This window comes from Quercus lobata, chromosome 4, assembly GCF_001633185.2.
Source record: "Quercus lobata isolate SW786 chromosome 4, ValleyOak3.0 Primary Assembly, whole genome shotgun sequence".
Classification (NCBI taxonomy): Eukaryota; Viridiplantae; Streptophyta; class Magnoliopsida; order Fagales; family Fagaceae; genus Quercus; species Quercus lobata.
In genome coordinates this window covers 50703492-50717229 of record NC_044907.1, presented here as the reverse complement: position 1 = coordinate 50717229, position 13738 = coordinate 50703492, and the positions used below count along the sequence as shown (strand labels likewise).

The 13738-nt window shown below is 36.2% G+C and overlaps 1 protein-coding gene across 1 annotated transcript; it reads left to right on the top strand.

Moving 5' to 3' along the window:
• Window positions 1-2382: 2382 nt before the first annotated feature.
• Window positions 2383-13083, top strand: LOC115983566 (calcium and calcium/calmodulin-dependent serine/threonine-protein kinase-like). Its single transcript, XM_031106277.1, has 7 exons — window positions 2383-3104; window positions 3987-4041; window positions 4162-4272; window positions 11551-11783; window positions 12148-12355; window positions 12590-12649; window positions 12751-13083. Exons 1-7 carry the CDS (start codon window positions 2383-2385, stop codon window positions 12925-12927), a joined length of 1566 nt encoding a protein of 521 aa, XP_030962137.1. The 3' UTR covers window positions 12928-13083.
• Window positions 13084-13738: the final 655 nt, after the last annotated feature.

The following is a 13738-nucleotide window of genomic DNA, read 5'->3' as shown; positions in this document are numbered from 1 at the left end:
CAGCCACGGAGTCTCTGATGATAAAGTCAGCAAATAGAGCTCAAGGGATAAAGAGAACTTTGTAATGAGGGTAAAAATGATTAGAGTGTATGTACCTTATCTTGGATTTGGTAGGTCCTATATATAAGCTTTCCTTAGTAGCCATTGCTCTTCTTAAATGGTGGTTTAAAGGCTGTTTAGGTAACGTCTCAGGTCTACTTCAATTCAGTCTTTATCCTTATTGATATGTAACCATCAGGGCATTAAATGGCTATTTTCATGACGCTACATCCTCGTCCAGGTTGGCTCTCTTGGATGAGGGTAATTACTTGGTCAATCACATACTGTTCATTTAATATATAAAATTGTCATTATATATAGATATGATTGTACTATTGGTTTTAAATTTTAATACTAGGAAATAAAATTTTAAAGTTGAGGAATTTGAAAAAAAGGAACTTGGATTGTCCAACCAAAGTAATTCTACCAACTAGTCAACCCTTGAAAGCGTCAAAGCCCAAAGGCTCAAACGCCATCCTAGCAGTAAACTTTATTATGGAAATTTGTAGTTACATTATGAGAATGAAGGATATGATAGGGCCAATTATGTCCTTATCTTTTTTTTATCAAAATGCTTTCCCTACCAAAAGGTGATCTCTCAAGGGTGTGAAGGGTCTCCTTTTATAAAATCAAGGCCCTAGGGTTTCTTCTGGAAAGTTATTCTTACTTCTTAGTATGAAGTCGTGTTGTGCTTAATTTGAGCAAAAGCTTCCCTATCTCATGCGAGCAAAGTGAAATTTTTTATTCTATTGTTAGAGCGAGGTGTCCATAAGTCATATTTCAAAGTCTTGGTCATGAGAGAGAGAGAGAGAGAGAGAGAGTTCTAGGAAGACTTGGACTTTCATTGGGCCCTAAATTTAGTGAGGATTTAGAGCTTTGTTGAGCTTCACTTGTGGTGAAAGGCTTGGGATCTCGATCAGTGGGCCCCTCATGTGGTGAAGACTTGGCTCTCAGAGGGCCTCAAAGGACTAGGACCAAACTACCCTTTGCCTATAGTTTGGTTTGCTGAATTCCCTTGGGCTTGGGTCACACAAAATCATCCAAAAACTAAAGGCCATCAACATTGTCTATATTAGATTGGATTGGATTAACCACATACCTCTTTCTTGATTAGTACTTCCTGCTATAAAATAATTGAATGGAGGACAATGTCTTAAATGTTTGTGTAAATTAGTAAATTACAAATGTAAAAATAATTAGATTATATCAATATTTTTTAATATTTTTGGTACATTATCTCTCGCATTCAATAAATTTAAGGACATAATATCTTTTCACTTTTTTTTAATATATTTTTTTACAATTATTAACATGACTTATTGTTATTAATACATAATAAAAATGGTGTCAATAATGACCTAGGTCAATGTAATATTGCTCAAATCATAACAAGTTATGTTAGAGAGAGAGAGAGAGAGAGAGAGTCCATGCAACTTATGGAGCCAATTTTACTTAAATCAAGGATGGGAATTTTTTTTTTTTTCATTTCGATAGTTACAATAATGAGGGCATGGAGATTTGAACTTTAGATGTTTTCAATGACAACATAAGAAGGTGTTAAAGGAGCTACTAGCTCTTGGAAAAACTACATATGGAAACTAATAATACAACGCTGTGTCTTTGTCCATTCTTCAATGCATGCATAGATTACAAATAAAAATAATAATTAGATTATATCGGTATTGTTATTATTTATGAGACATTATTACTCGCTTTCAAAAAGTTTAGAGACACACTATTTTTCAGAATTTTTTTTCTTCACAAATACGACATATTATGATACCTGTATAATAAAAATGGTGCCACTAGTGAAACTAGATAAAAGGAATATTACTCCAATAATAATAAAAAATTATGGCCAAAGGCCTAAAGCTATTAACAATTAACAAAATTCTATCATTTGGGCTAATCTCAGGCAAGTATTTGTAAATCTCAAATGAAATGAAATGCTAGGTGAAGTAGCCAGCTGTGATTTACTAATTCATAACTACTCAATAATTTTAGAGAGAGAGAGAGAGTTCATGCAATTTATGGAGGAAATTTTAAACTAATAACACAACGTTAGTTGACTATGTCTTTGTCCCTTCTTCTGCAGCTCCTACCCTAATACTTTATTCTCTAGTTTCCATCCAAATTCCCTTCATATTTTATGCTACAAACTAATGCAGAAACAGTTCATTGGCCAATCTGCGATTCAACTTGCTCTTTCTTATCATTGAACCTACTTGTCCTCCTCCTCCAATATTCCTTTTAATCCCAACAACTAAGTTCTCTCATCAGTTTTCAAGATTCCATTCTCTCTCTTGGCTCTTACCAGGTTTTGGAGAAACTTTTGGAGTAACCATGGTACAGGAAACAATAAGACTCTCAGATGAGTACGAGGTTTCAGATATTTTAGGTAGAGGAGGATTCTCAGTTGTAAGAAGGGGTATAAAGAAGTCATCAAGCGGTGAAAATATCCATGTAGCTATCAAGACCCTGAAAAGGTTTAGCCCTTCTTCAACTCCATCATCACAGAATCGTGGTGCTCACAAAAGCATAGTTTCCTTGGGATTATTCCCAACATGGAAACAAGTTCCAGTATCGGATGTGTTAATCAAAAATGAGATCTTGGTTATGAGAAAAATAGTGGAAAACGTGTCCCCTCATCCAAACGTGATTAATCTATATGATGTGTATGAGGATCAGGATGGGGTTCATCTTGTGCTTGAGCTTTGTTCAGGTGGAGAACTGTTTGATCGAATTGTAGCACAAGAAAGGTACAACGAAGCTGGAGCTGCAGCTGTGGTTCGACAGATTGCACAAGGGTTAAAGGCTCTTCATAGAGCCAACATTGTCCATAGAGACTTGAAGCCAGAAAACTGTCTCTTTTTGAACAAAAGTCAGGATTCTTCTTTGAAGATCATGGATTTTGGACTTAGTTCTGTGGAGGAATTCACTGACCCAGTTGTTGGATTGTTTGGTTCTATAGATTATGTCTCACCAGAGGCACTTTCTCAGGGATCAGTTACTTCTAAAAGTGATATGTGGTCTTTGGGTGTCATCTTGTATATCGTACTCTCTGGGTACGTACGTATGTTGCTTTCTGGTTTTCCTAGATATCTCCTTTTAAAAAATTGTACGGTAATTGATACAAATCTTTCAATTGTCAGACAAAAATTAAAGAGTAATGTTTACTTGTTGCACAGACATTAACGCACATGAAAATTGAACACATGATTTCAAAAAAGTGAAATCGTGAATCACGATTTCAGTTCAATTTTCATGTGTGTAAATGTTTGTGTGAATGAAAATTGAAATCATGAATCACAATTTTAGTTCAATTTTTATGTGTGTAAATGTGTGTAAAACAAATATTTTCCTAAATGAAAAGTGATACTATTGTTAAATTATAATATTCCTTTTATGTATGATCGTGTCATATGGGCAACACAAGGAAGAATCACAATTTCAATTCAATTTTTATGTGTGTAAATGTGTGTAAAACAAATATTTTCCTAAATGAAAAGTGATACTATTGTTAAATTATAATATTCCTTTTATGTATGATCGTATCATATGGGCAACACAAGGAACCCATTAGATTTAATGTAGGTAGTCTTAGAGTAGATGTATTCGTCTTCTACAATAATTAGCTTAATATAACACTTTAACGATAGGTTCTAATTAATTTAATTGGTGAAGTTTCTTGTCGACAAATTAAAGATTTGAAATTCGAATATTGTCTACACCAAAAACTAATTAGTGTCTTTGACATCTATATATAAAATAAATAAATAAAATTAAAAAAATAAAAATAAAAAGAAGAAGAAGAAGAAGAAGAGAAGAATGATGGTATAATGACTATGGTTTCAGTGGTACATATTTGTCACGAGAGATGTAGGTATATCAGGATTTCAAATTCTATAAATTTGAGGGATTTTAAACATTATTTTGTATTATTTTAGGTATCCACCGTTCATTGCTCAGTCGAATCGGCAAAAGCAACAAATAATTTTGGCTGTAAGTTGTTTTCATTCAAAATTCTACATGACAAAATGATACTTTATTTCAATTTCTTTAAAATTCAGTTTTTATCTTGTTTGCCTAGTTAGTTCCAAGATAAAATGTTTTTGTCTGCAGGGTGAGTTCAGTTTTTATGAGAAGACTTGGAAGAATATTTCTTCATCAGTAAAGCAACTGATTTCCAGTCTCCTGACAGTTGATCCTCATAGAAGACCTAGTGCTGAAGAGGTATTTTGCTCTCTTCCTAGATTTAAGTAATAAATAGGCTGGTGATTTTCAAAATGAGTCAAAATAATTGTGAATTAGATTGATTTCATACTTAGGAAAGAGAATAAACGAAACATAGCACTTTGTTAAACGTCAAAAAGATTAGGGAAGAAAAGGTTAAAACTACTCTCATTGATATAAAACAAACAACACATGCCTTCCTAAAGTAGCAGGGGCGCAGGAAGTCACAACGCAAGATCAAAGGGGGATGCCAGTAAGGGCCATCGGGGTAACAGTGTCAGGAATTGCATAAAATTTGGTAGGTTAAAGGGAAACGGCGTTCTGATCCAGAATCATAAATATGAATGTGACCAAAATTTAGGCGAATTCCTTCATTAAGGCCTCGATAACAGTGTTTTTGCTATTTATAGTAATTTTTTTTTTTCCTTAATAACTTTTAATTTAAAAGTCAAAATAAGGTCTCATCTATTTTGGGACAACCCTTAAGATCAATAGTTTATGATTCTGCATTTAACTCAATTTTGCCATTTTTGGTAAATTTCAGTATTTTGTCACCTGATCGTGTAATTAGTGCGAATTAGGGTTTTTAGATGTTTATCTTAGTATTTATATATTTTGTAGCCGTCAGAAAACACAGACGTTTTGTCAAATTTTCTTCTAGTGGATTCTAGTTTTATCTCCTTGTGAATTCAGGGAAACCCCTCGTGGATTCGAGATTTACTACTAGAAACTAACAGTGTAGTTTCTGTTCCATCAAGAGAGCATTGTGTGTGCTTTTCTTCAAGCTTCTGTGATATCACTTGGTATTAGAGCCTTGACCTACCCTAGTCTAATGGCTAACTGGCGAGACGATGACCACCACAATAATGACGGCGATGACGACGTCAACAACCCAGTCCTCACTAAGGTTGAGTTCCTTGATTTTCGTGATGAAAATCAACAATTTCGTGATTCAACCCAGCAAACTCTAGAACAGATTCAAGAAGCGCTTGCCACCTTGCTTAACCGATACCCTAATTGCAATGATAAAGAGCGATGTGATAACCAAGTGCGTGGCCCTCCCTATCGTGGTCCAAACCGGAACAGGTAGCAAGATTACAACGAAGAAGACAGTGAAGACGAGGATTATGCAGAGAAAGTCCTTGGAAATCATCGTGGTCCCACGAGGGATAATGGCCGAGATTATTAGGAGCAAAGAGACTATCAGATGAAAGCAGAGTTACCATCCTTTAATGGTAATGTCTCCATTAAAGAGTATCTGGATTGGGTTAGGGAAAAGTTTTTCGATTATATAGGTACAGCAGATGACAAATAAGTGAGTTTATTGGCCTACAAATTGAAGGGGGGAGCATCTGCCTGGTGGGATCACGTTCAATTAAACTGTACCCGTGAACAAAAACTTCCAATACGATCATGGAGGAAAATGAAAAGATTAATGGAAAATTGGTTCTGACCACTAGATTACTAGCAGGAGTTGTTCAGACAGTACCAGAATTGCAGGCAGGGTACTTGGACAGTTAATAAGTACATGGAGGAGTTTGACAGGTTGGTGAATCGCAATGATTTGGAGGAAACTAAAGATCAACGGATATCCAGATTTGTACACGGGTTACGAGTTTCCATCCAGGATCAGGTATCCTTACAAACCATATATACTTTGAATGAGGTTGTAACCCTATCCAAGAAAATAGAATATCAACATCTCAGGGCAGGTTCGAAGTTTTCCAACTACAATTCGAAGTCCTCTAGTTCCACTATCAACAAAGGTAAACAACCCATGTTTACACCACGATCACAACTCGTGGTTAGGAAAATAGTGGTGCCAACCAATCCATAGTGGCAATAGGTTCCGCAACCCAGCAGATAGCAAACGTCAACCCCTATGCTAGGCCAACTGGGAATAAGTGCTACAAGTACGGAGAACTAGGACATCAATCTAGTACTTGCCCTAAGCGAACCGCAGTGAATCTGGTGATGGCAGAAGAGGGCAAGGTAGAATGTGAACAAGACGGTGAAGAGGTGTATAATGATGTTGATCCGTATGCCTATGATCCCAATGAGGTCCAAGAGGATGAGGAAGGTGTGCCATTAGGACAGTCTTTGGTGATTCAAAGGTTGTTGCTCACACCAAGGGTGGAATACGGTGATCAGTGGAATGAGATCTTCCGAGCACGATGCACCATTAGTAAGAGGGTCTGTGATTTGATCATTGACAATGGCAGTGTAAAGAACATTGCATCGAAGAGTTTGGTTACCAAGCCGGGACTAAAAATAGAAAAGCATCCCTCTCCGTACAAGATAGGTTGGATCAAGAAAGGTACGGAAACTTTTGTTACTCAACAATGTCATGTTACTTTTTTTATGGGTAAATGTTATGTAGATGAAGTAGTTTATGATGTTGTTGAAATGGATGCATGTCATTTAATACTGGGTAGACTTTGGTAGTATGATGTAGATGCTACTCATAGGTGTAAGGATAATGTGTATGTGTTTTTTTAAGAATGGCAGAAAAATTGTCCTTGATCCTATTAAGGAAGGTAGTTTTCCCAAAACTTCTAAAGTGGAGGAGAAGCCAACACTCCTCATAGTGAACAATGAAGATGAGTTTGACAGGAAGTGTAAGGAGTTAAAACAGGTATATGCTATAATGGTGAAGGATGGTGAGCCAAAGAAGGTTACTGAGATACCTAAGGAAATTCAACCATTGATCAAGGAGTTTGAAGAGCTTTTTCCAAAAAAGCTGCCTGCAGGTTTTCCACCAATGCGCGACATCCAGCATTGCATTAATTTAGCTCCTGAGCTAGTCTACCAACTCTGCCACGTTACAAGATGAATCCTCCAGAGGGTAAAATTCTACAAGGGCAGGTGGATGAGCTTCTGAGCAAGGGGCAAATCAGGGAGAGTATGAGTCCATGTGCAGTACCGGCATTGTTAACACCAAAGAAGGATGGGAGTTGGCTTATATGTGTGGATAGTCGAGCCATCAACAAGATCATAGTCAGGTATCGATTTCCTATTCCCCGACTAGATGACATGTTTGATATGCTGAGTGAGTCCAAGTGTTACACCAAGTTGGATCTTAAGAGTGGGTATCACTAGATTCGGATCCGACCTGGAGATGAGTGGAAGACAGCTTTTAAGACAAATGAAGGGTTGTATGTGTGGATGGTAATGCCTTTCAGATTGTACAATGCTCCCAGCACTTTCATGAGACTTATGAGTCAGGTATTGAAACCATTTATTGGAAAGTTTGTGATAGTTTATTTTGACAATATCCTGATTTACAGTAAGACAGAAGTCACCTACTATAATCATGTGCGAGAAGTATTGGCAGTGTTGTAGGCCAATGAGTTGTATATCAACTTGAAGAAGTGTTGCTTCTTGACTGATAAGTTGCTGTTCTTAGGGTATGTGGTCAGTGCTGATAGGATTCATGTTGATAAGGACAAGGTCCGTGCAGTCAGAGAATGGCCAACCCCAAAGACAGTGAGAGATGTGCGAAGCTTCCATGGGCTAGCAACCTTCTATCGGAGGTTTGTTCAAGATTTCAGTAGCACAGTAGCCCCTATCATTGAGTGTCTGAAGAAGGGGAGGTTCTCATGGGGAAAGGACGCAGGACAAAGCTTTGCCTTGATCAAGGAAAAGTTAAGCACAGCCCCGGTTTTGGCATTGCCTAACTTCGATAAGGTGTTTCAGGTTGAGTGTGATGCATCTATGGTCGAGATAGGCGCTGTTCTTTCACAAGACAACAGCCCAGTAACATTCTTTAGTGAGAAAGTTTGTGAAACTTGAAGTAAATGGTTGGCCTATAAGTTAGAGTTCTTTGATGTAGTACGGACTCTTAAGCATTGGGAGCACCACCTGATTCAAAGGGAGTTTGTATTATATACAGATCATCAGGCATTGAAGCACATCAACAGTCAAGTTAGCATTAACAGGATGCATGCTCGGTTGGTAGCTTATATTCAACGCTTCCATTTCACATTGAAGCACAAGCCTGGTGTCACTAATAAGGAGTTTGACACACTCAGTAGGCGAGCATCTTTGTTGACCACCCTACATACTGAAGTTGTAGGGTTTGATTGCCTCAAGGAGCTGTAGGAGAATGATGAGGATTTTGGTGATATTTGGGGTAAGTGTCAACAAACTCATACTGTTGTCAATAGTATGTACATCCAGGATGGTTTCCTCTTTCAAGGTAACCAATTATGCATCCCTAAAAGTTTATTAAGAGAGCAAATTATTAGGGAGCTGCATGGTGGAGGTTTGGGTGGGCATATAAGCAGAGATAAGACTATAGCACTGGTGGAAGAGAGGTATTATTGGCCATAACTCAAGAGGGATGTTGGCAATCATGTGAGGAAGCGCCCAATCTGCCAAACTGCTAAGGGTCAATCTCAAAATACTAGTTTATGCATGCTTTTACCAGTTCCACAAGCACCATGGAAGGATTTGTCTATGGACTTTATACTAGGTCTTCCTCGAACCCAGGAGGTATGGATTCTGTTTTTGTTGTGGTTGATAGGTACTTGAAGATATCCCATTTCATAGCATGCAAGAAGACTTCAGATGCTACTCGAATGGCTAATCTGTTCTTTAAAGAAGTTATGCGTTTGCATGGAGTGCCAAAGTCCATCACCTCTGACCGGGATACCATGTTCATTAGTCACTTCTGGCGGACTTTGTGGAAGCGTTTTGACACTTTCTTGAATTACAGCAGCACCAGTCATCCACAAACTGATGGTCGGACAAAAGTGGTTAATCCTACTTTGGGGAATCTGATCTGATGTATCTTAGGTGAAAAGCCCAAGCAATGGGATCTTGCATTGTCCCAAACAGAGTTTGTGTACAATAGCTTAATCAATAGAAGCACTAGTAAGTCTCCATTTGCTATCGTCTACTGCGTGCCCCTAAAACACGCTTTGGACTTGATACCTTTACCTAAGCTTCCAGGAGTGAGTCAAGCAACAGAGAATATGACTGACCATATTCAGGCCATGCAAAAGGAGGTGAGGCAGAAACTTGAAGCTACAAATACCAAGTACAAGGAAGCTGCTGTTAGAAGAGGCATGAGAAGATCCTCAAAAGTGCTGGTCTATCTTAGAAATGAGAGATTTCCTGTTGGTACCTACAACAAATTGAAGGACAAGAAGTATGGACCATTTCATATTACTAAGAAGATCAACAACAATGTTTATGTGGTTGCTCTTCCTCCAGACATGAGCATTTCTTCTACCTTCAATGTTGCTGACTTGTATGATTATCATCCTCCTGATGAATCAGATAGTGGAAACTCGAGGTCGAGTTTTTTTCAAGTGGGGGGGACTGATGTAGAACAAACAGCACATGCCTTCCTGGAGCAGTAAGGGCGTAGGAAGTCACAACGCAAGATCAAAGCGGTGTGCCAGTAGGGGCCATCGGGGTAATAGTATCGAAATTGTATAAAATTTGGCAGGTTGAAGGAAAATGGCGTTCTAATCCAGATTCATGAGCTATCATGAATGTCGCCAAAATTTAGACGAATTCCTTCATTAAGGCCTCGATAATAGTGTTTTTGCTATTTATAGTAATATTTGTTTTTGCTTAATAATTTTTAGTTTAAAAGTCAAAATAAGGCTCCATCTGTTTTGGGACGACTTTTAAGGTCAGTAGTTTATGATTCTGCATTTAACTCAATTTTGCCATTTTTGGTAAATTTCAGTATTTTGTCACCTAATCGTGTAATTAGTGTGAATTAGGGTTTTTAAACATTTATTTCAGTATTTATATGTTTTGTAGCCTTCAGAAGGCAAATTAGACCATTATCAATAAACACAGACGTTTTGTCAAATTTTCTTCTGGTGGATTCCAGTTTTGTCTCCTTGTGGATTAAGGAAAACCCCTCGTGGATTCGAGGTTTACTACCAGAAACTAATAGTTTAGTTTTTGTTCCATCAAGAGAGTATTATGTGTGCTTTTCTTCAGGCTTCCGCAACATCACTCACTTATATTGCAAAAAGCTTATAACATGAGTAGTGATAATTTGATTGATATCACATCAACAACGTAATAAATAAACTTTAAAATATTTTTTCTATTTTGTGTTTAAAGTTTACCTTTTTTTCTAGAATAAATTTGATAGTTATAATTAGGGAAGAAGAATTTGAACCTTGAACAACCTCATTGAAAATACCAAAAGGTGCCGTTGAGATACAAGTCTCTTAGCAAAAGTTGACATATTAGTTTATAAGGTTTATGTAATAACTATTGCATCATTGTTACATCATTAAGGGAATACATAGTCTTATAAATTCCAACTGTATGACTGGGGTTCTTTTTTTTTTTTCTTTTTTTTCTAGTTTTCTTTTTTGGGCCAATGAGAGATCAACATTTCTACCCTATATGGCTATATCCAATACATTAAGTTGAATTCAAATACTTGACTACATTAACCAATAAGATAAAATAATATTATCTTTTTAAGAATAAGTAAATTCAAAACAATCATGTGTTTAAATTTAATTGGAGAACTTAATATGCTTCACCTAAAATATTGTATGTTTTACCCTTATTCAAAATAACAATATTCCTCACTTTCCATAAACAATGCTTCTTTTCTTTTTTCTTTTTTTTTCATATTTTTATTTATTAATAATTCTATAGTAAAGGAAAAGGAATATGAGTCATGAATCTAAGTTGAAAACGTTAGGAGGTGCAGCTATAAGACTCTTGGTGAAACAAAACTGTTGTCATTAGAGTATAATTATCGGTTGAGCTAATTTCGTCAATCATTTCCTTGGGTCTACATACAACTTTCTTTGCTTTTATTTTTTTTATTTTTTTTGGATAAAAAAAAAATTCATTTGGTAGACTCTAGTTACACATCTGGTGCACAAACGTTTCGGTTTGCGCATAAAGAACATACCAAAAAAAAATAATAATAATTAATTCTGAAAACTAAAACTACTTTAATAGCAATGAGTCATTATGGTTGAACTCCTTAATTAACTGGCAGCAATTTTTTTATTTTTTATTTTTATAAACAACTGGCAGCAATTTTTTCTACGTTGTCTCCATGGTTTATAGTTCTATTCAAACAAGCACCAAGAGATTGTTGAAATACTATTCAATATTCATTTGCTTTTTAATAATTATAATTCTATTCAAACAAGCACCAAGAGATTTGTTGAAATACTGTTAATTTGTTTGTTAATAATGAAATTTAGTGCATACAAATACTAATGTGATATTTCTCCCAAAAAAAAAAAATTACTAATGTGATATATGTCTGGAAAACAGCTTCTGGATCATCTGTGGGTCATTGGTGATTCAGCCAAGCAGGATCAAATGGATGCTGAGATTGTTTCACGACTGCAGGGCTTTAATGCCCGGCGCAAACTCTGTGCTGCAGCCATTGCTAGCGTGTGGACCAGCACAATTTTCTTAAGGACTAAAAAGCTCAAATCTTTACTAGGGTCCCATGATCTTACACAGGATGAAATTGAGAATCTGAGGGTACATTTTAGTAAATTGTGAGTATGCAAATCCAACTTATACCTTGGCTTTTTGCCAGCAATTGATTGATGTTGCAAATTACAGGTCAGTGCAGAAAAAAAAAATGGTCACATTGGCAAACAATTGCTGATAAACTTCATATTAATACCATTACTGTATTAAATTTAAACCAATATGTACAAATTCCATGACAAATATGTGCAAAAGGTGAAGAGTAATAATTCTTGACCAACGTAAGGCAAATACAAAAAAATAAAAGAACAAACAACTTCTATGTTAAACCAATAATTCTTGACTCAGAATAAATTGCATGAGCTCAACTTATCCTAAAACCAGTTTTTTAAGATTCTGGTGAAGAGTAACATCATTGACATACTGCAGATGTGCAAAAGGTGACAATGCCACTCTGTCTGAATTCAAGGAGGTGCTGAAAGCAATGAAAATGTCGTCGTTACTCCCTCTAGCACCCCGCATCTTTGACCTATTTGACAACAATCGTGATGGAACAGTTGACATGCGAGAGATATTTTGTGGGTTTTCCAGCCTCAAGAAATTACGAGGCGATGATGCTCTCCGTCTCTGCTTCCAGGTACACTTCATTGTTTCAATGATAAAACCAAACATATAATCTAAATTTTCTTCATCTTGCTATGTTTTCTTTGTTAGTAGGAGCAACATAAAACATTTCTATGATAGAGGAAGAGAGGGCTAATTGAAACGCATTTATTAATGCTTAAACAGATTGGTTTCATATAATCTAGATGAAAAAGAGCCGAGGCATAAAACTGAGTTAATGATCCCTCTTTCTTTGCTTCGCCAACAGATGTATGATACAGACAGGTCTGGATGCATTACAAAGGAAGAAGTAGCATCCATGCTTAGAGTAATGCCACTTAACTTTTTTCACTTTCTATTTTTCACTTTCTAGCTTGTGTTTCTATCTGCTTTAATATTGGATCATGATCTGTTGGTTCTGTTGAGCAGGCTTTGCCTGATGAATGCCTTCCAGCGAAAATCACCGAACCTGGGAAATTGGATGAGATATTTGATCGGATGGATGCCAATAGCGACGGAAAAGTAACTTTCGAAGAGTTCAGAGCTGCAATGCAGATAGATAGCTCCCTCCAAGATATAGTCCTCTCCTCTCTTCGCCCAAAATAGCTTTCCCCACTATCCACTTACTGTCTAGTATCAACTTTCCAATAAAGTTATGGATATTTTTTCCCCTTTGTTGAACTTTTATGTCACAGGAATCAGAAGACCGGTAATGAAATGAGATGAGAAGATAATGTACTTCTAATTTTTGACAAAAAAAATATATGGAACTATTACTCTTTTTGGCATACTAAACAAGAGAGATAGAGTCAAACCAATAGCAGAAAACTCAACCCCAGTTTCAATTTTCATTTTTAAAACCCTTTGCATTTAAAAAGTTGAAGTTGAAAGACTAGCAATATCAAAAGAAGAGATTTAAAATTTTTAATAATAATAATAATAATACTTAATAAATAAGACTTTTGGTTGAGACAAAATCAGTAAAGCATCCTTGCTTTAACTCCAAAAGAAGAAATATTTGTCCAATGACAGGCATCTTAAAGCCAAAAGTTTCATTATTGCATTCATCTTTCACGCGGGTTCAGTTTAGGCATTCTCTTTTGAAGGTAGAGAGACTACTTTGTGAAAACTGAAAAGCCAGTGCAAAAGCTCAACTCTCTTTAGTGTAAGTGCGGATAGAGCTGAAATGATTTTGTAAACTGCGTCCAGTGATTTTGTGTGGGTCCTATGCATTGTTTATAGGACCGTATGGATTTTAATAAAATTAACTTTAAAATTGGGTCTCACGATACTATTCACACATTTAAAAATTATTTTGTTATAGTGTATTCAGTTTTTAGCAATAAGCAGGATCCAAACAGAGAGTTTGTTTGGATACCGCTTATTTTGCTAAAACTGAAAACTTATTACTAAAAAT